This window comes from Mobula birostris, chromosome X, assembly GCF_030028105.1.
Source record: "Mobula birostris isolate sMobBir1 chromosome X, sMobBir1.hap1, whole genome shotgun sequence".
NCBI lineage: Eukaryota > Metazoa > Chordata > Chondrichthyes > Myliobatiformes > Myliobatidae > Mobula > Mobula birostris.
In genome coordinates, this window is record NC_092402.1 from 59,859,479 (window position 1) to 59,882,828 (window position 23,350).

Here is a 23,350-nt window from a genome sequence, read left to right on the forward strand (position 1 = left end):
CCAGCTTCTAGCAAGGTTAGTCATTCCCATTCTGTGTCCCCTGCTCAGCAAAATCCTGTGGTAATGACCTGATTGATGTTTTTTAGATTGGTATTTTTTTGGTATATATTAGTCAGGGCACTGGGCTACTGCTCTTCTTTGAATAATGTCATAACTAAGTAGAAACATGGGGCATCAGTTTAACGTCTCACATGAAAGACAGCATCTTTGACAGTATAACGCTCCCTCAACTTGCAGTGGCATGCCAGCCCAGAATACGCATTGGACCCCTAAGCATGAGAATAGATTTCACAACATAACTTATTCAAGATTGACACTATCATCTTCTTTGCGTTTATGTCACTGTGAAATCTGTTTTATGACCTATTGTTCGTGTCTGCATCTCCAGATCGTCCTGGATTACAGGACCGTGCTCAAGTGGAGCATATTCAAGATAGGCTGTCTGAGACTTTGCAGATGTACATTCGGGTCAAGCATCCATCCCCTAGTAATCGGTTGTTGTATCCAAAGATGATCCAGAAGCTGACAGACCTCCGGAGCCTGAGTGAGGAGCACTCCAAACAGTACCAGTTTCTGTCTTTTAATCCTGCACATACCATGCAACTTACACCACTTTTGCTTGAGGTCTTTAATAAAGAAGAAGAGAAGTGAATCACTTTCTTTCATTTCTAACTTACTTGGTTTGCACAGGGTAGCAGGCTTGGTGGTGCATCCACAGCATTTCCTTTGAAAACTAAGAATCCAGTCATTAAATATGGTACTGATTAAGCAATTCTAAATTATTAAACCACTGATTTAAAGAGAGAAGAGGTGGGATGGTATTTGCAAAGTTCTGAAATAATTGCCACCTGCACAGATGCTGTACAATGTAAACTCAATAATAATGGTAGATTTCTCCCTCACTGATACATACTTTTTACATGCGACTATACAAGAGCAATGATAGGAAATATGGTAAATATTGATATATTATTGTATATAAGCTACATGCATCTGATATGTTAACTAGCCACAATATGAATACTGTGACCCATCATTGCTTGCAGCACGTAACAAGTATGTGCAGTTATTGCAAGGGAAAAGTTTACCATTAAATGAAAAAAAACCTGCAGATGCTGGAAATCTGAAATAAAACTAGAACCTGCTAGAAGTACTCAGCAGGTCAGGTAGCATTATTCTTCAGAACAATAAAAAAAACATTTTTTGCTAGCCTTGGCTATGTTGCCCATAAACTTTGGAAAGGAAAGACTTTTTACAGTTACATTCTTAATATTTAACTTATTAGAAATCCCGAAACACAAGTTAGATTCAGAGGAGGCAATTTTCCTTCTCAAAGACAAGAGAACCAACATTGTCCATCCCTTATTCAGTACAAACTACTACAAATATCAAGTGCAGCTTTGGAAGCTTGTACTATTTCTAAATGCCAGCAAAAAAAAAATACCTACCTCTTGGTCTCCAAGTGTTAGGACGTGTTGGTCACTGGTGGTGACTGAAAGTAAACTGATGTAGTAATTGTTATAATCTGCACTTCTGAAGTCCAACTTAAAATATAGTTATATAATGTATAATTTTTTAAAGATATTTCTAATACTTAATTGGGGAGTTGCGGCTGAAATCTTGGGAGGCTCTTAATGTCCTCTCAGGTCACCAGTATTTCTACACACCCTTGGGAAGAAGGGCTGAGTTTTCATCAACTTTTTCACAAAACTAGATGTACACTTTCATCAAATCTGGATCATATATCACATGATGCCAAACACTCTTTTATTTTTATGAATTCTATTTAAAATTTTCAGTTTAGATTTTCCTGCTTTTCAAGAATGTATCCTGTGAATGTTGGTTTTTAAACTCAGAGATTTTTGTGTTCAGTTCCTGCTTTGTACTGAATTAGTTAATCCACTTATGGTAGGGGCATTTGGTCTTAACACCTTCAGCTGAAAGAGAGGTAAACAATAATGTCTGCTCCTGATAAGTGTAGGTCCAGCTGGAATAGCATGTTGCTGGATGAAGACTTGAGTCTTATAATATTTTCATAGTAGAATCTCCAGTTGCCACTAACCATTTAGACTAATTCAAAAACAATCTCTTGAGTTATGCAGTGCAAGGCAAAAGGTGACTGTAGAACTGTACCCCCAAGTGAGTACACACCTTCAGATAAGGGGTAAAAATTATTAGACAGGAAGAATACACATTGCTCCACTTTCCAATGATTGGGGAAGCAATTAATATTTAAAATAATTCTCTCTTACTGTGGATTTTACAATGACCTGGAAATGCTGCATGACATCAGGCTGACCTGTCAAACAGATTGTAACCTTATTGTCTATGCTGTATATTGCACAATATGCACTCACTCTATATGTACATAAAACAGTTGTAGTACTTAGATTTGCTTGTGAATATCCCACCCTGTCAATCAGCCAGAGTTCCTGTGCAGCAGCAGGCATTCTATGCACTTATTCTCTGGAAGCAAGTAACATTGTTTCATACTCAGGAAACCGCATTCCCTTCAGGTTTTAAAGAAATAGAAATGTTTAGAGATCTCTGTTTTGACCTTTGTGGTATATTCGCTTATATCGAGTACTGTGCTGAATTTAGACTCGGGGAGTTGAAAATATACAAATAGGTACCCTAGTGATTTGAATCTTAGTAACTTGCAAAAGACAATCCTTCCTAGCCAGTGTCTAACTGGCTGATGCTTATATGGGTGTCCTGCACTTGCTCTAAACTTTATTTTTGAAATCAATTACAAATGATAGATGCAATGATTCTTACTGCCTTAAATATTGAAAAGGGAAATTTGAAATTAAAATTGAATAGAACGTATGAATGACATCAAGAAATTGCGTTTACTTGAGTAAATAAACAAACAGCACTTATCAACAAATAGGCAAATTTTTAAACATTATTGGGATAAAAATGATTCCAGAGTGTGTGATGACAACCCTGGGAAAATGATTCATACTGGTATATACTTCATAATGGATCTCTATATCATTCATGTAAAAGTATACCATGGGCAAGAAGCAGCTTTTGAACCTATGCAAGTTGACAGTTAGGAAAACTGACTGTTTTATTTCTATTGGAGCATGTTTTAGATAACCTCTAGAGGCTGTATTATAATGGACATTGACTAGAAATTCAATCACGTAATGAAAAGAGTTTTTCCTCTGGAATGAAATGCAGTAGCAACCATTTCTAGATCATTTGCAGGAATTCAATCGAGCATATCCAGTTCTGAATCATCCTTGCATCTCTGACGTGATTTTTTCCATTATAGTCATGCACAAGATCCACGTGCAGCCCTCAACTGGCTTTAACCACTCTAGCCATAATTCCCCCAACTCCCAAACTGCACTAATTCCTTCCCCTCTACCCTATCCCTATCTATACCAAGACTGCAATCCACCCAATCACCTACTCTCTCTCCAAACCTCCCCAAGTGTCCTGACCACCCCTTCGATCTTTTTCCTCACTGACCACCGCTGCAGCCCGCAACCACTAGTCACCATTGTTGGTGCCCCACTGCTGGATTCACATGAATTTCTAGGCTATAGGTAACCTAATTTCAGCACAAGATGACGAGACCTGTGTGAACCATCCAAAAGTAGCTGAGAATACATGGTTATTTTTTCATCCAGCATGCTTTATACTTGGAAACTGACATTCTGGGTTGGGAGAAATAAATTTACCAAATAAAAATAAGGAAAGTAAATTTATATTTTGTAAAATGTATAGTTTTATCTTATACAAAAAGAGAAGTATATTTTCTAGAAGGTTGTTATTATTGGGTAAAATAAGAGAGTTTTACTTTAAGAGCAGAGCTTTTTATCCCCTCCTCCAAAAGTAACAGAGCCTCTGTTTATGAGCTCTGTTCTGTAGGTGTAAAAATGTGTAATGTTATTTCTGATTTAGAAGATATTTGTTCAATGTATATGTAAATAGCATCCTGCTGCATTGTTCATGGCTTGCTTGACTACAAAGTTAATAGTTTATGCTGATGATGGGCAAATCTGCAATTGAATTGTAATGAAGTGGTGCTTTTTCTTTAATGTCCTGGTCACATGTAGATACATCTGTTCCTAATGAACTAACAATAATCCTTCCACATCCCTCTCCCAAATATTACACAATTGTATCTTTATTTTTTAAAACGTAAGAGAATTTATATTCTATTAAGCCAGGAGCTGCACAAGTTGTTTTCATAACTTGGCAGAGTAGGAATTTTTTAAATGACTCATTTGCCTATTGCTACATAGATCTTCTTCTGCTAAAGTTATTTTTATAATGTTAATCCTTTGGGGGATGTCTGTATTGCTTCATTCCACATCTTCTTACCACACAACAATACAGCCCAGCTCAATGAGATTTAGAGAAATCATATTAAGTGTATTCATATTAAAGTGAAGAATGTCACATATGATTCCCTATTTAAATTGATAGCATGAGACTTATTCAAAGTAATAAAAGGTAAATTTAAGATTTTGATCAGAGTATTTAACATGGGGATTCCTGGAGGGCTATAATTCTGAAATCATTTAAGAAACAGTTGCAATCTGCATTGGGGAATAATTTTGAGTCTTTTTACATAAATGATTTTAAAAGGGTCAAATGACATTCCCTGTCTCTCGGTATCTTGTGATATTACATAAAGCTGCGGAATCTTTTCCAATGTAGCAGTTACTGTTATTTCTTCCTTGCATTGGCTATCTTTTCCAAAATTTGAAACAAATTCTCCAGTCTCACTCAAGGAATAATTTACCTCTGGACAAAATAACCGATATTTTAGTAATTTAATTTGCCTTGTGCTAACTTTTTAGTTTCCTTAAGTGGGCTTTTACCTCAAGTTACCTCCTACTCTATAAGAATGGAAAAATATATCTCATTTTTATCTATCGCCATAGAAGCCAGAAGTAGAATTTCATTTTATCTATGTGAATACTCACAAAGTCCTAAGTTCTGCACTTTGCACTTAATAGTGTAGGCATATTTTCGGCATATTTAATTCCTCTTGTGTAAAGACCAAGGAAACCAGTAACTAAGAATAGGATTGATTGTATGTATGGTCTCTGCTTGCCATTATACAAAGAGGAGCCCAAGTGCCAGCTTAAGGAACAGTTTGGTTGTTTCATGCTGTTTCCTATCATCTGTCAGATTCACATTCTGATGTAATGTTGAACATATATAACTTCACTAAACCATCACAAATATTTTGTGAATTCAGTTTATTTGCAGTCCAAGGTAATGCCTTTGACAATGCCTTGCTCCCAGCTGGTACTTTGGCTATTTCACAAGAGGGAATACTTTGTACTTTCTCTGGAACTTTACCGATCCCTCCCAGTTTACGAACACCCAACACAGATACAGCCCGTACATACGAAAGAGCATTTGGGAGACTGATGGAATGGGTTTACCAGCTGCTGTGAGTCTGTAGACATCTTCTGCATGTGGGTACTGGCTTTGCAGCTGCATTTCCATCCTGCAAACTGTTCGGGTTACGAACAGCTCACATGAATGGAATAGAGATGACTAGTTTAGTATATGAAGAATGTAGTAACAGGAGAAGATAGATTTGTATTATCCTTTGAATGTTATGGTCCAACCCATTTAAACCACATGTTCAGTGACTAATTACTTTGCCTCCCTTCGTATCACAAATAACCAGTGCCAGAATGCAGGTTCAGGAGTATTATACAAGAGTGTATAACACAGCCTACTCATAATATAAGATATATTAAAGATAAATGACTTCTGCAGAATCTGTTAAACTAGATTATACTCAAACTACACTAGATGGAAGATGTAGATCACATGACACTGAATAGATATTTTGTTCTTTTGGAGCTGGGATGGTGTTAGGAAGTATATTTTTAGCAATTGCTCGATCATCTGCATTGCTGATTATAAGGAAGTTAATTATTTGAGCACAAGTTTAATAAAACAGCACATAAGTGTTCTCACAAGCTCCAGCTGCAATCTTATACACCTTCCTCTTTAAATAACATTAAACACAAAAAAACAGCCAAGCCAGAAGAATAGAGAAATGTATAGTTGCATCCTTGACTGGGGTCAGTGGAGGGGATTTTTTTTACCCCAAGCCATAAGAGTCACATATTCCGTAGGACTCCCAAGATTTTCATTGAACTGCAAAGATAGCTTCTTTGATAATTAAGTAAGACAGAGAGCCTCGGCGCACAATAATGAATTTTCTTCTTTCATATTAGATGTTTACCTTTAATATTAAGCTCTGCAAATGTATCTTGATTTTTATTTAATGACAACTGTGTGCATATTTTAGTTATCGCACCCACTATGCACTCCAGAAGGGAAGATTTTAGGACAGCGTTAAAATGAAAAAGAACCACAGTGCTACCACCTATCTTGTGTCAAGTGCCTTAATTTTAATCATTTTATGTGGAACATGGTGGATTTCCATAAATCAACCTCATCCATATATTGTTAGATACTAAACTCACATTGAACTGTTGGCCCATGCATGAACTAAACCTCAGATTCTTTTCTTGGAGCATTTGGTCTGCACTATCTGCCACCTTAACTATCGTTTAGACTTTGGCCAAGTAATATAATTTTAATTATTTCCAGCTCTGCAACTGATTAAGCTAGTCCATTATCAGAGACCTAATGCTTCAACCAGTACAGTTACATATAAAATATTTTATGGCACCTGTAAAGTTGTCTGTGTTCTGGTCTCTTAAGCAATATTGCCAAAGCATGGGTTACCCAAGCGTTTGTTCTGTTGCTCCTTATTGAACTTCATTGCTAAATTTGTCTATGTGACAACAGTGACTATATTTCAAACTTTAATCATTGGCAGTGGAGCTGTTTGGGACATTGTACTGCATATTTCAACTGCGTTTAGAAATCTGCCAACCAGAACTAGTGCTGGTTACAGGGAGATTGTGGAGAGGGAAAAGGTTATTAGCTTGGTAGGACCAGGGCAAGTTTGGTGAGAAAAGTAAGAGGCCCAACTTATTAGGTGTGTGGTTAGGCAGAAAGATCAGAACTGGGGGAGGTTTACAAGAAAGATTGCAGTTGGGTGAAGGGATTGGTGGTATTTGAGGAGAGTATATAAGAAAGAGTAAGGCTGGGAGGGGTAGGATGGAGTTTGCACCCTGCATCATTTGTGTGTGCCTAAAGAGACATGAGTGAGATCTTGGGTGGGAGGGGGTGAGTGGGAATGGTGAGGAGTTCAATGTGTTGGGAAAAATGTCCAAAATGATGCAAAGTAACTTTGGGATTTACAGGCATCCCAATCCAGGACTACAGTGATAAAGCCTAGTTATCCTCGAGTACCAAATGATGATCGTTCCTGGAACAACATGATCCAAGTTCCCTTATGATGCTCCAGAAAGGGAATTGCACAAATATTCACCCTCTGTGTAGCTGACCTGAAAATCAAGTTGGGCACACAAAAGTAACTCACACCAGGAAAGAAGGTTCAGTTAAATTTATAGTGATGAAAAAAAAATTCAGAAACAGTTGATACCACAATTTCATCTGGATAAAATTAATTTTCAATCGCATTATTCTGAAAAAAATGTCTGCTAATAATCTTTTTCTGATCTTTTATTCACATCTTACGGCAGGATCACTGACTCATATGCTGCTCGTACAATACTCATTGACTTGATCTGTTCCTGAACATCTGATGTGAACTTCATTTTGATTAATTTGCAATAGGTGCTCAGTTATTAATTTCTTAGATGTTAATCAACATACTATTAGCTACCAATGATTGATGCTTGCTTCATGTGACTATTGCTTTGGAGACAGATTAATAGTTCCTAATCTTAATTCTGAGTTTGAGTTACAGTAATTGAGATGCATAGAAACAGCCCACTGTGTTTGTGCCTACCATTAACTACCCATTTACACTGATCCTATTCTAATCTCATTTTATTCTCACGTTCCCCTCAACTGCCTACTCCCTCCTCCTAGATTCTACCACCACCCACAGACTTGGGACAGTTTACAGCAATCTGTTAACCTACCAACCTGCATATCTTTGGGAAATGGGAGGAAACTGGAGCACGCAGGGGAAACCCATGCAGTCATTATGAGAATGTGCAAACTCATCAGTCCAGATGAAGGGTTTCGACCCTAAGTATCAACTGTCCATTTCTTTCCATGGGTACTACCCGACCTGCTGAGTTCATCCAGTGTTTTGTGTGTCACATTTGGTCATGAATCAAATTTCTGGCAGACGGCTCTCCCAGTGGCCACCCATTTTAATTCCACTTCCCATTCCCATTCTGACGTGTCAGCCCACAGCCCCCTCTACTGTTGCAATGAGGCCACACTCAGGTTGGGGGAGCAACACCTTATATTCCGTCAGGGTAGCCTCTAAACTGATGGCATGAACATTGATTTCTCGAACTTCCTGTAATGGCTCTCCCCCCTCTCCTCCACCATTCCCCATCCCCTTTTACATCTCTCAACTTATCTAAATACCTACCAATCACCTCCCTCTGGTGCTCCTCCCTTTTGTTTCTTCCATAGATTCCCCCTTCTCCAGCCCTGTATCTCTTTCACCAATCAACTTCCCAGCACTTTACTTCACCCCTCTCTCCTGGTTTCCCTATCACCTTGTGTTTCTTCCTCCCCTCCCTTCTAACTCTGTTTCCTTGTCTTTTTTTCTCCACCCTGCCAAAGGGTCTTGGCCCAAAACGTCGCCTGTACTCTTTTCCATAGATGCTGCCTGGCCAGCTGAATTCCTCCAGCATTTTGTGTGTTTTGCCAGAAGAAATTAATCACTGTGATTCTGTAGTGTACTTTTCACCATTCAGCATTCTTAGCCTAATCAGGTTGGAATTGCACTGTTTTCAGAGCAGGACCCAGCCAAACATTAGGAATTTGACTCAGGAGGGGTTTCTTTGCTTTCTCTTCTTCATATCACTCGATATGTTCACAACTTGACTCAACACTTGTCACACCCTCCCCTCCTTCCACCATCCACCACTTCGCCCCAACCAGCCGCCAATTGTGGACCCAGACCCTAATGTGACATCTAAGCCTACTTGACTTACCAATCACAAGTCCTTCACATTCCACCCACCCCACTGCTGCCTATTTACTGAAACTTGAATACTGCAAAGTTTCATCAAATTGGCTTTAAGCTGTCAGAAGGCTTGAGTTACCAAAAGCTCTAGAATCCTTCTGCCTCATACAAAATGTAGTAGTGAATTACAAATGCAGATGATTGAGATATCACCCTTTGGAATGTGGGACAGTTAGAAGATACTGTGTGAAATTATTAACAGAAATTGAAATATTAAATTGATACGTATCTTACAGCATTTACAGTATTCACTCAGTTTTCCTTGCAGTTTGTTCTAATAGTGATGGCACACAGATGTCTCCATCTTTACGTTTATTCACAATATAATCTGATAGAAGATCATCTGTCACTCACTCCCTCAAAGTTCCTTTCAGGCTACATGTTTGAGTTTAAATATATTTATTCTTGGCACTATATGTGAATAAATTGCCATAGTTGATCAAAATCACATATGTTTTGAGGCATTGTTATAGATTAAAGTTTGTGGAAATAGAATTTGTTCCATCGGCACCTACTCCCCTGCAAAAGAAACAGCCATTAATACAATGTAAGAACAAAGATGATTATCAACCTGGAAGAAAACTCTTGGATAACATCTATATATTTTTTTAAAATGCTGTAAAGCATTTGTATCATTGAGATGTTGTGACAATACACTTTATATAAGAAATTAAAATAATCTGTAGTAATCTGCATAAAGTTAATTGACTTAATATTACTCAATATTCTAAAATAATTGACAATATATTAACACAATTCCCATTGGTCATCCTGTTTTGACTTCATAGAATTCTTTGATTTCACGTACATTTTGAGTAAGTTGACAATTAGATCCAGCAATTAGTCATTCAGTTTATTAATAAGTGAAATAAATAACCTCAAAATTAAATGCTTGAAGAAATGAATATAGTTAATTTAACTTGACTGAATAGTCGTCTGGGAAAATAAGGGTGGATTTCGCTGAAAGTGACTTTTGGCGATGAAGTTCTATTTACTACTGTCAACTGTTAATATAAGTCGGGGTAAGGGTGCTGCTGGTAAAGTGCAATGTATAAGATATAATTTGTAGAATTTTATATTAGGATATTTGTGTCTGTTACATGTTGTTTTAACGGAATTATTACTCCTATCACAATGTTGCCTTAATGAAATAAAGTAACTTTTAAACATAGACTTGGGAAGCAATTCTGCAAAGAGATTGAGATGGGATGGGAATCTTCAGATGTTTAAGGAATATCAAAATTGACTAGTTAAGTGTATCTTTTAAAATATTCCTCGTTCTTTTCATACCCCTGTTCCATGGGACCTGTTTTTTGTTTTTTTTTTAAAGCTATATGTATAGTCAGAGAGATCTTGGACTGAATCAGGTCAAATGATTGTGTTTCCATTCCTTCCTATGATTGTATATGGTGCATGTAAATTAATTAAGAATCTTGGACTCCAACATGGACCTGAGCTAACATTGAAAAAGAATAAGATATTCTCTGTACTTGATACTGAATTCTCACTTGATTGAAATTAATGATGCTTAGTAAATGTTCTGTTTTTATATCCATTCAAGGGATGTGGAGTTTGAAGGCTGAGCCAACATTTAATTGCCCATCCCTAGCTGCCCTTGAGAAGGCAGCAGTGAGCTGCCTTGTTGAACTACTGCAGTTGTCGAGGTGTGGGTATACCCCTCGATACTGTTAGGAAGAAAGTTACCAGCAACAGTGAAGGAATGGCGATTAATTTGCCTGTAAGAATTACAGTGCAGATTTGTATTGAATTAATCTAAAATTTCCAGTCTGTTGATGGTAACATTAAAATATGCACTAGAGAAAATAGTTGTAATGTTACACAGTGTGAAGATCTGGTTGAAACAGCCTCTATTTCTCCTGAAGCCAGCTTGCTCTTTCCTCAAGCACATATCAACAGCATCTGTAATCTGTTGGACAATCACTTTGGCGAGTATCTTGCTGGGCACTGACAAAAGTGTGATGCCATGCCAGTTGTTGCGATCACTTAGTGCTCCTTTCTTGAGGATCCTAACAATGACCCTCTTTGTCCAGTCCTTAGGTACTTGTCTCCATTCCCTGATGTGGTTGCAGGATGGCTGCTGCAACTTTTGGTTCAGCTTTGAACAATTTGGCTCTCAAATTGCCATGTCCTGGAGCTTTGCTGTTCTTTAATGATTTAATTACAGCAACAATCTCTTATTTCTTGGGTGGATCTGTGTTGATGTTGAGGCCCTCTGTTGCCTCTTGTATGTTAGGTTCTTCCTCTGGTGGTGGTCTATTCAGTAATTCTCTGAAATACTCTGTAAATCGTGCTTCTTGCTCTTTCTCAGTTGTCAAAAGCAGACCGTTCTTGTCTCACGCGGGACCACTAGATCTGGCCTGGAACTTTCCACGTACCAGTTTTGAAATCTTGTATATATTTACCTGGTCACCTTGATTGGTTGCTTCTTTGGCCTGCAGTGAAGTGATTCTTCCATGTAGACTCTCTTATCCTTTCTTACAAGTCTCTTCACTTTTTTGTTAGCTAGTTGAAGTTTCACCTTAAGTCTTATTGACTTTGCATCTAGCACTTTCTTAATTTTCCATCTTCCTTCTAAGGCTGCCCATGTTTCCTGCTGCATCTTTTCTTTGTTCTTCTTTCCAGCTCTGTATCCTAGACAAGCCTTGCTGCTGCTCTCCTTGAAGACTGAAGCAGTCCATTTCCACATTGTGTCAATCCTGTCTAATGACACATCCTCCTCAAGGTCTTGCAAGGCCTGGAATCTGTTCTTAAGCTGAATGGTGAAGGCAGATCTTACACTTGTGGCCTTGAGTGTCTTAACTTCAAAACGTCATTGTACATGTGTTCTGGTCCCAGTGCATCAGTTTGAGTTTCATCCTTGCTACAACAAGGTGAAGATCACTTCCTGTTTCTGCCCCTCTCTTCATCTTTAGATCCTGCAAGGATTGTCACCACATAGTATTGATCATCAAATGGTCAATCTGGTTCTTGTCACATCCATTGGGTGAGCACCATGTCAGTTTGTGGATTTCACGGTGTGGAAAGAGGGTCCCTCCTATTACCAGATAAATACCAGTAGGTGTAATGGGCAGTAAGTGAAAATGTTTAGACATAATTATTTTGTGTAGGAAATGAAAGCAACAACATACATACCCATTCATTGCCATCAGTGGCAATCCGAGAAGTTTGTGTTTGAAGTCAGTGCTTTGCATGCTTTTAAAAATTGGGAATGGGGCTAACAAATATCACAAATAAATGATTATACATGGGAGAGAAGCTGAAGTAAGATTTGATGTCTTACTCATTCATAGAAATAGAATTCGAAGATCATTGCCTACACTAGATTTTTTTTTACTTCAAAACCACTCAGTCCATATTTTTATAGAGTGGTTGGAATCTGTAGTATACTACCTGAAGGAGTGGTGGAGACAGATATTTTCACAACAGTAAGGCATATTTGGACAAGATATTGAAGTCTATGGACAATAGGATTAATATAGATAGGTGTAATAGCTGGTGTGGATATGTAGGGCCAAATGGCCTATTTCTATGCTGTACAGCTCTGTGATTCTGTATTTCAAATTATTTGCATATTTCCTTAATTGTTTTACTTTGCTGAAAATTAATTTTAATTTGTTAGGAATCTTGATAAAAATGTGAATTTCTGTTCTAGTGGGTTGGTAGTTCAAATCACTCAATCAGCATTGAGATTGAGGGAATTATTCTTGGTAGCCCTACTAATGAACTTCTTAATAAGCTACCAACTAATGAAAGATACATCAGGAAACATTATGCAAATCATATAGGTAGGTTCCAATTAGTGCGAGAAGTTGCTTGAGAAACTATGATTTCTGGGAAACAAAAACACCAGTCTGAAAGCTTTTACACATATCTAGTATCAGTACAAATTGTGTTGCTTTTATAAGGAAAAGAAATGGACAGACAGAAAAAAGCAGCAGCACACTCTAACCACTGCAGGCCTCATCAAATCACATGCGAGTGTCAGGGAAATGTGTGGTCATCATGTTCTGCAGAATTTGATTGTCCTGCTGAGAACTGAAAATTGTGTACAATCTCTACACTCCATGAGGAGAGAGGTTGGCCCTATCCAACATAAGAATATTAAAGGGCTGCTCTTATGTAATAGATGGAATAAGAAGATGGATGTACCAATAACCTACCTCACACATAATGTGAAGGAATTGGATATCTGCATATGTCAGCACTACCCATTGTATACTGTTTGTAAATACACTGACAAGCCATTATTAACTACTTCAACTTGCATAGGAGCATTTAGGTATGCACCAAAAGAGTATGTGTGCTTTATCTTAGATCGGATTATTGACACTTCAGCTGCCATGCTAAGGAATGTTTTGGCAGCTAATGAGGCCTGCACAAATCGTGCAAGATGAATGTTTAAAATCCAGCTCCTGAAACTCATCCAACCTTGGAACAACATGATTCAATATTGTCACTGACAAATAACTGTTCCTTGTGGGTGATTTTTTAAAAATATCTCTGTCCGAGCATAGCCATTGAATCCATGGATCTTATGTTCAATCTATGGTTCACAGAACCTATTGAACTCATCTATTACTACAGGTGTTAACTTCAGCTACCTCTGGGTATTTCCAAACCACACAATAATAGATTTTTTTAATGTCACCTACCCCTTCATGGATTGATTGTCATTCTTTGTCTTGGCTCTCTTTAGTTCCTGACAGTTGTCAAGTATTTTTGCAGAGGAGCAAACTGCACGACTGACCTTTTAGAGCCTCAATTACACCATTCTCTAACTCCCAGTTGTCTTTGGCTTTTTATGTTTCCTGTTATTCTGTCAATTGTTAAGAATGTCATACTCCATTATGAGTTTGCACTTTTAAGGATAAGGAAAAGTATAATAGTTAAAGAGTATGATTCAGTGGAATGTTCTTTGTAAAAAGAATCAGTAGGCTATAGCATCTTCAACTTGGCCCTAAATTCCCTAAAGTTCAAGTTGGAGACTGAAAACAATCAGTAGGGTATGATTTTGAAGATTCCCTGCCTCCTAAAATTATATTGAGAATATTCATTTAAGGTAATCCAAGTTTACAGGATTTCATAAAATGTGATTCCAGTACTTGATAACTTAAACATTTGGAAAGGATGCGTGGTGTTTGAATCAAATTCAAAATCTCCAGTTCTCTCTAGCCTCTAAGACGTTAAACAGTACCTCAGCATTGAGTTTAAATCCCTTGCGGTCATTTATATTGAAGGAGAGGCCACAACATCAAAAATGGAAGAATGGTCAGGGACAATCCTCAACCCTGATGGTTTATTGGATAAATAATTCTATTGTACTGAGCCAAATAGACCAGGTATAATCCTTGGTCTCTGTTGAAGTAGCTGCTCTTATCAGGATTAATTGTGACATCAATTGACCGCTTAGAGGGACAAGAAATGAGTCAGATTTCTAGTTTGTGTGTGTGTGTGTGTGTGTGTGAGAGAGAGAGAGAGAGAGAGCGAGATTCATGTGTGTTAAGTATAGTCTGCCATGATTCCCACTGTTGAATAGTCTACTGACACTGCAAACTTGTACCAAACTCCATTACAAGTTAGCACTTTTAGGAAGGGTAGGGGAAGGTGGTAATTGTTTAGGAAAAATATTAGAATGTTTTGAATACTAAGAATTGATGAGCTATAGCACCCTATTGATTTCAAAGAGTGAGTTTGACTTTAGCTTAAATTTATAACTGCAAATGTTGGAGATTTTTAAATTCAAATGTACTCCTCCTTTTCTGCAAATACAACTAAATTAAAAATATTATTTATAGTTTTCAATGTTAGAATCCTCTTGTTTTTCTATATTATTTAGAAAAAAAATCAAAATAGTAGATGCTGGAAATCTGATGTAAAAACAGAAAGTGCTGAAAAAAGATCAGTTGAAAATCTGTGGAGAGAGAATGTTCAAAAGCAATGACTTTGTTTTCTTGCATGTTTTCTTCTGCATTGTCACTTCAACTTGCAAATGTTATAGTTGTTTTGTACAGTGTGTGAAGGTTCCCAGCACTCTGCAATTGATATTGTTATTACTTATATCTATTAAAAAAAATCTAGTTTTCAGTTGATTGGTTTCACACTTGAGTCCTTTCTGATTTGAGCCAAATTGGTTTTGTTCATTTTAAATTGTTTTTACAAAAGTGTCGTATTTCCTTCATGTTTTGTTTCACTTTATTGTAATTCTTTATAAAGAATTATTGTACAGAGAATGTAATTTGAAACTCTAGTAAAGATATATGAAAAATATATTTGTCTCTTTTTGCTTTTTTGACATATTCATAATTTTAAAGTTGCTTTTCCCTTCCTCTGAGTTAACTTTATTTTCAATTTGTCCTCATTACAACAATGTTTAGTTTTAAGGACACCGTTTCTGGGTCTGTGGCAGCTTACCAGGAAAAACTCCTGGTTTTACATCAGCTCTGCCTTTAAATGTTTAAACCACTGTTGATTCATCTGAGCCCACCTGAACACGACCTGAGCCCATTTTATTCTCCCCACCTTCCCATCCACTTCCCCTAGGTTCCATCACTCATCTACACACTGGTGGAAATTCATAGTGGCCAAGCTGTACATTTTTTTGGGATGTGGAAGAACCCAGAGGCCCATGCAGTCACAGGCATTACATGCAAACTCCACATAGGCAGCACCAAAAGGAAAAATGAACCCGGGTTGCTGGAGTTGTGAGGAAGCAGCTCTGCTACTTGTGCCACTGTTCTGCCCCTAATCCTGATGACCCATTGTTGTCATGTATCACGCTCCAAAGAGGGCAAACAACAACTTTATCTGATGCTTGAAGATATCAATATTCTGCTGAACACAGGGCCCATGTACTGAGCTTAATTAAACAGATTTAGCATGAGAAAACTCACATAAGTCTTTCTTTCACAAGTTCCAACTTCTTAAGTGTTGTGTTTGTGAAGGAAGTGCACTCAGGGGCCTATTGGGGTAGCAGAAGGATTGTGACAGGGACTGTTTAATGTTGGGAGGAAAACTATATCAAGACAGGAAAGTAAGGGTTGGCCACCAGATGAGTTGGCAAAGAGTCATCTGGGGAGACTGAAAGAATATTGCTTAGACTAGATTAAAAATGGATCTGCCACAGCACACATTAACCTCACCCATGATTTTGAATGCTTTTGAATCAACAATGGGTGAACAGGGGAGGTCTGTAGCATGGATGTGAAGTGGGTGATGCACAAGATGGGACTTGGTAGAGTCCCAGTCTGATGTTCTGCTGTAAATACCAGTACCTAGTTGTTCTGGAGGTGACCAACAATAGTCTATCCCAGGACAGTGTGAATTAATTTGCCCAGCAACAGTCCAAAAGGGATCTGCACAGGGAAAACATCCCCCCTCCCTGTGTTCCATGTTTCTGAAAGCAAAATAGCATCCTACGCTCAAGGAACTCACACTAGGAAGTGCCAAGTTGAATTTGGTGACTCACACAAAATTACCTGGAAATAATTGTACCACCAGGCTCAAGGCCTTCTATCCTGCTGTTATTGGACTCTTGAACAGACCTCCCATAATCTAAAAAAAACTCTTGATCTCTCAGTCTACCTCGTCATCATGGCCCCTTACACTTTATTTATCTACCTGCGCTTTCTGTGTAACCACAACACTATATTCTACGTTCTTTTATGGTACCAACTCAATGTACTTGAACGATCTGCCTAGATAACACGCAAGCAAGATTTTCACTGTATCTTGGTACGTTACAATAATAAACCAACTATCAATTATGACACAAAATGCCATTCAGCCCATTGTTTTATTCCCTAGTATGACAATCCCGCCAGTACCAACCTACGGTCCTTCGATCTGTTGAGCTTTTTCAGGAATTGTCAGTCCTGTCGATCTGCTCTGGTAGAAATCATGAGCTCCCTGCCTTTACTCCATCAACTGTGCTTGCAAACGACTCAAGTATAACAATCAAGAGATAAATGTGAAATAAATACGAGTCAGCCAAAACCAACGCCGTCTTGAAGCGCTTATTGCAATAACACGGACGCATTTACAAATAAGAGAAAAATCTGCAGATGCTGGAAACCCGAGCAACACACACAAAATGCGTTTACAAACTCCTTCTTGAATTTCCAGCATCTGCAGAATTCCTGTTGTTACAAACTCCTTCTGTTCCCCTGTGACGTCATGACGTCGTGTGCGTGTCCCTTCGGAAGATGGCGGCGGCGAGGAAGTTGTGGGGAGTGGTCGGATTGACTGGACTGCTGCAGGGGAGGACATTCCCGTGCGGCTGGAACAGACGGTGTAAGTATATGTTGGTGCTGGAGGCACAGCCGTTTCTATAGACGCGTATGCTGTGCGATTCCGGCTGTGTCCAGGTTAGAGACTCGATTTATGGACGTCTTGCTACGGTGAAGCTGTAATGTTAGTTTGACAACCAACATTGTAGCTGCACCTACAAAGTCCCATAATCAGTGATGTGATAACATGTGCTGGAACTCTTCAGCAGGTCAATTTGAATCAATGAAGAGAGAATGTTAAACGCCAGCTACAGTTCATCATCATAATGCCGTCGCCGGCAGCCCATTCCACGCACTTGCCACTCTCTGTGTAAAAAACTTGCCTCTGCCATCTCCTCTGGACGTGTTCAGCTCAGCCTTGGGTTGATATTGTGCTGTAGGTTTTCTGTGTTTCTATGCTGTTAAATAACAAGAAGTATGACTAGGATATAAGAGTATAATTTCACTCCAGTTTTTCATGTAGTGCCATGGAACCTTTTTTATTTCAAAATATACTTTATTCAAAAATAAAATTATATACAATAAACCATTCAATGACTCTCAATCCTTTACATACGTTCCCCTTATGGTCTCTAGATAGCCATACTTTTGGCCACCCACGTAGCACTCCATTGGTTCACCTTACCACACCATTGTTGAGGGGTACCCCTCAACCATGGAACCTTTATTGCCCAGAAGGAAGAGTATATAGGTACTTCGGTTTAAAATCTAACTAAAAGAAATCTCATCAGGTGGCATACTTGCACAACTGCTGCCTCACAGTTGTAGTGAGTTAGTTGGGTGTTGTGACCTTGCTAAATTACCCCTAATGTGTAAGCTGAGGGGTAGACTATGGTGAGAATAGTGTAGTGGTGGGTGTATGATGTGCATGGATTTAATGGGCTGAAGGGTCTGTTTTCTTGCTGTATGCCTATAAAGTGGAATATCAGGTCCAGAGCTCCCCAGTACTCCACTGCAGCTTCAGCTGAAGTTACTCATGCATGTAGACAAAGAAAATCCAGGACACCATTTGTAGGAAAGATCAGTTTAATTCTGCTTATTTCAGCATTGGGAGCCAGTGGCAGTAATCCTCCAACTCACTGTTGCATCTCCTGAAACCATAGCTAGAGATCCTTTGCACTAGCAAGGTGTTGTCAGCCTCTTACCATGTCACCTCCCCTCCCTTGTCCATTAACACAACTTTTGACAGAGGTGTCAATGGGCTGTGTCTTTTTTTTAGCTCATGTTCCATGTGAACTGGAAGCAGCTGTGAATGCTGATCTACAGCTTGCACTTCATGTACTAAGAGCAGTTGGCCCAGGCTGACCTGAGCCAAGTTGAAAGGCTGCAGCTGGGACAGCAGGCTGTGTTTGGCATACTTTTCACCGCATGTCACCCTAAATTTAGCATGTACGTTTCTCTACCACTCCCAAGCTCATCTTCGGTAAGGAAGGGTTTAATTAAAAAGTACAGGAGGAGTAATATTCTCCAGATTCTTTACATTAGCTTATTCCAAATTTGCATAATGTTTTACATGCAGTAACTGCAGTGTGCACAATCTACAGCATGCACTGCTGTACCTCACTCAAGTTACCCCTCAACACCTCAATGTACAACCACCGAGGAGGACAAGGCAAAGTGCATGGGAACACCACCAACTGCAGTTTCCCCTCCAGGTCACACTCAATCCTGATTTGGCAATATATCACTGTTCCTTCATTGTCATTGAATATTGAATTTTGAATTGCATTTAATGCATTTGATGAAGTAGCAACCAACCAACTGTTTTGTCTGGGATGGTGTTGAACTTCTTGTGTTGTTGGAGTTGCACTCAAGTGAGGAGATTTTATCACACTGTGCTTAGCAAAAAGGCTTTAGGGCATCAGAAGGTGAGTTACTCAGCACAGGACTCCCAGCCTCTGATCTTGTCACCGCAGTATCTATTTAGCTGGTCCAGTTGATCTTCTGATCAATGGTAAACCTCCCAGAATGTTAACAATGTTAAATTGGCAATGGTAATATCACTGATGGAGCAGCTGAAAATGGTTGGGCCCAGGACACTTCCCCAAGGAATCGCTGCATTGATGTCCTGGCACAACCACAGCCTCTTTCTTCCTTTAGACAAGGAAAGACTCCAGCTGTTAGCATGTTCTCGCCTTGATGCCAGGGCACTTTGACACCAGACTTGTTCAAATATTGAGCAGTTATTCTCACTTCATCACTAGAATTCAGGCTTTTCGTCCATGTGTGGATTAAGATTGTGACAATCCCCAAACAGGGCATTAGTGAGCAAATTATTGGTGAGTAAGTACCACTTGGGAGCATTGTCGACAACATTTTCTACTACTTAGCTGCTGAGAGAGTGGAGTAGTTAGGCAACGGGTGGCTTGATTGGATTTCTCCATTTTGTGAACACAAGCAATTTTACATGTTACAACACTGGCATTCACAACACAGCTAGTTCTGGAGCACAGCTCTTCAGTTCTATAAATGTCTTTGCTTTCAGCTGTTTCTCGATATCACATGGAATGAAGTAAGTTGAGGGGAGACGGGTTTATGTGATGGGATCTCAGGAGGAAGCTGAAATGGATCATCTACTTGGCACATCTGGTCGAACACTTGTGAATGCTTCAGCCTTGTTCTTGGCAATAATGGACCCTACTGAAGATAAGTTGTTGGAGCTCCTTCCTCCTGTTAGCTATTTAATTGCCGCCACCAGCGTCTCTCTTGCCCCTCCCCCATTAGCCTCAACTAGATGGAGTAAGACTGCAGAGCTATGGCTTGATCCATTGATTCAATGTGAGGAACGATGATAGACAGTAATCAGGATCCTCTCTCCCTGTCTGTCATCCAGCCAAACTTTAATCCCAAACTGCAACTTGTGTTTCTCCAGTATTTCCCCTTCTACATCAGAGCTATTCCATATTCTTGTTCAGTCCCTCTATAGTTTGAACCCATGTCCTCCTCACACTGTACCCTATTATTAAAGCTGAGACAAATCCTTGTAATTACAAAAGTAAAAAGAATTGATTTGCATGGACTAACTGGGGAAGTACCCCAAGCAATGATTTTTCTTGGGGGGGAGAGCAGTATGTAATTGTAATGGCTTCTCTGTAACGTTAACTGCTGAGGTAATAGTTTCTCTGTAGCAGAAATGTTTCGGTTATGGCTGGGAATAATTATGCATGTTAGCTAATCAGGATTCTGCTGCCCTGTCTGGTGATTCTGGAAGCTGTTGGTTTTGCGGGCTTTTGCCAGAAGGCGTGAGTGGGATGAAAAGAGAAGACGCGAATGGAGAGATGCGGTAGGCCGCCTGACGGGTTGGACTCCGAGCGGGGGTCCAAAGGTCAGCGACACTCAGAGGAGATCAAATGGTAGAAGGAAGACTACTGAGTGAGCTCCAACGATTATGCACAGAGTGTTTAATAAGATTGGCGCCCTTTTTCTTTTATATTTTGTTTCCCTACTAACCACATAGTCAAAGTAAGAGTTATAAAGCTTAATTATTTAATTGCATATGGTGTACTGTCTGATATTTTGCATTGGGGGTACATTACACAGCATCCACACAAACGTGATTACCCCGTTTGGCAGGGCCGCAGGCTGATTCCCCTAGACGAACGCGAGCTGGTCAAGCCTGAGGGTTACATAATGTTATTTTCATGTTACAGATTTAAATTTCAAACTGGATGAGAAGACTGCCCACAGTTGCTTGGACCTGTTCAAGAAAGAGACGGGTGTCATCTATCGCATGATAGGTATTGACCCAACCAAAGTGCCGAAGAACCCAGAACGCTTCACAGACTGGGCTGTGGTGTTGGCTGATACGCCTCTGTCATCTGGGAGGCATTACTGGGAGGTCACAGTGAAACGTTCACAAGAGTTCCGAATTGGTGTGGCAGAGATTAACATGTCCCGTGAAGAATGTATTGGTGCCAATAACAGCTCCTGGGTCTATGCTTATATCCAAAAGAAGTGGTATTCAATGTCCTCTAATGAGATGATACCAGTCAACTTCTTTGGAAAGCCTGATCGTGTTGGCTTTCTCCTGGACTGTGAAGCCAAGAAGCTGAGTTTAATAGACATCGAGAAACCTACTGTTGTTGACACAATAACAACAGAGTTCAGAACACCACTTGTTCCAGCCTTTGCACTTTGGGACGGAGAACTCTTAACACATCCAGACCTAGACATTATACAAGGCATCTGAATCTCTCTCACCTGCCAGTCATGATGCCTGATATCTGGCCTTCATTTTGCTCACTGTGTGCTTGTCAGTCATTTTTAAAGATGTGGCTTCTTTGTAACTTAGCTCTAGTTAAAGTTGTATATGCAGTGTTTTAAGCAATGTTATCCTTTGACTTTGTATGGTATCTTGAAAGCACAAGTGACTGCTTTATCCAGCTTTGAGTACTATGTGATTTCCACTGCCAAGGGTGTTGAAAACAGTTTTTAAAAAGAGAAAACAAAACATAATGAGAATTTGATCCTTGTTAGCAATAAACTGAAGGAAAAGGTATTATCTTTTGGCTTTAGGTGATTGCATAATCAATTCTGAAAATGCTGAACATTAACGAAGCAAAACCTTATCACTTTTTTTGATGAGTTCCTTAACACAGGAGATAGTGGCATCTGGAATTGTAATCATTAGTATTCTATCTGTTGTACTGTGATATAAAAAAATCTATGCAACAACAACTTGTATTTATATGGCCCCTTCAAAATAACAAAACTTTCTTTGTTTTGGGATTAAGATGGTCTGCAGATTGAAGCAGAGATTATCTGTGATCTCCAGAATGATTCTGGAGAAATGAGAAAATTTTGGACAATGTTATATGTGGTCCAGCCATATGTGGCAGGTGTGCCAAGCTCACACTTGTTTCAGTGATACTACTGATAACTGATAAAAGCTTTCTTTGAGCTCCTAATTGCAAAGACAACATACAAGCATTCACACTCTGTACAGTATGCTACCCATCCGGACATACAATGATCAGTCTTGCAGCTTCCTTCCAAGCCTGTGACTCTGGAGCCTCCCCTTGCAAGTGTTGGTCCTTGGGTCTATGTAATCCCAGTTTCTGCTGTTGTTTCAATGTTTGATAAGGGGTTAAGCTGTTTCCAAGGGCCATCTCATTCCTATTCCTTCTATTCTCATTTGAGACACTTATCACATTGATATTCCAGTTCAGGTCTACCCCATTTTATCCACATTTGTCCTGTTGTAGCTGGACTAATCATACACGGACTGTCAAGGTTTCCACACGACCAATTATCTAGTACTCTGGTTATTGGTACTGAGCCACAGGAGCACATAATTTACATGGAGAGGTTGAGGGAGCATAGAAAGTCAATGAACTTGAGAGTGATGGCATAATTTGCTCTTGTTTTTATCACTAACTGAGTGGAACACAAACTTGGTTGTAATTTAAATCTGTTTATCAAACTGGCAGAATGCTCAGGACTGACTGTTCTTGCGAATTTTGGATTACTGTATTTATGCTCAGTGAGGACTGCTACTGGCAAGGAGCAGAACAGTTATTTTTAAAGCATTGAGCCAGAGAAAGCTTCCACAACTCTTTTAGGACCTAAAAGAACAACCTTTGATGTACCCATGCAAAGTTTACCCTATTTTTCCCCACCTTCTCTTTCCTTAACCGTGCCCAAGTAATTTTGCCAATCAGTGCTGAATACTGGTCACACTCAACTGCACAATGGGCAATACACAGTAGGTATGTATGTTTCTTCTCATCAGATTTGAGTCTAGGGCCCAAGGTATTAATCCCACTTTTCAGCTCTTGTATGAACTTCTGAATGTAGAACTTCCTACCCTATAATTGTCTCTTCAGAAAGAGCATAACTAATTGCCCATGTTTACAGGGCTTCATGGCTCTATAGTTGATGCTTTGTTCCCATGATCCCAGAACCTGACCAAAACATAATAACCCAGCAGGCTGAGAGAAAAACAAGTGGGCTCTGTAAATGT

General features: G+C 39.2%; 2 protein-coding genes across 3 annotated transcripts in view; both read left to right on the forward strand.

Moving 5' to 3' along the window:
• LOC140191605 (vitamin D3 receptor-like) overlaps positions 1-15,350 on the forward strand; it is a 199,691-nt gene extending 184,341 nt beyond the window's left edge. Inside the window, exon 9 of the mRNA XM_072249151.1 lies at positions 389-15,350. Within this exon, the coding sequence (XP_072105252.1) occupies positions 389-651 (263 nt within the window). The 3' untranslated portion in view covers positions 652-15,350. The remainder of the gene's footprint in view (positions 1-388) is intronic.
• Positions 15,351-17,275: 1,925 nt separating this feature from the next.
• On the forward strand, positions 17,276-21,886 carry spryd4 (SPRY domain containing 4). 2 transcript variants are annotated; one of them, XM_072249155.1, is made up of 3 exons: positions 17,303-17,392; positions 19,874-20,032; positions 21,037-21,886. In XM_072249155.1, exons 2-3 carry the CDS (start codon positions 19,929-19,931, stop codon positions 21,575-21,577), a joined length of 645 nt encoding a protein of 214 aa, XP_072105256.1. In that variant the 5' UTR covers positions 17,303-17,392; positions 19,874-19,928; the 3' UTR covers positions 21,578-21,886. The 2 variants fall into 2 exon arrangements, with proteins under 2 accessions (XP_072105257.1, XP_072105256.1); XM_072249156.1 differs by lacking the exon at positions 19,874-20,032 and having other exon boundaries at positions 17,276-17,392; positions 21,039-21,886.
• Positions 21,887-23,350: the final 1,464 nt, after the last annotated feature.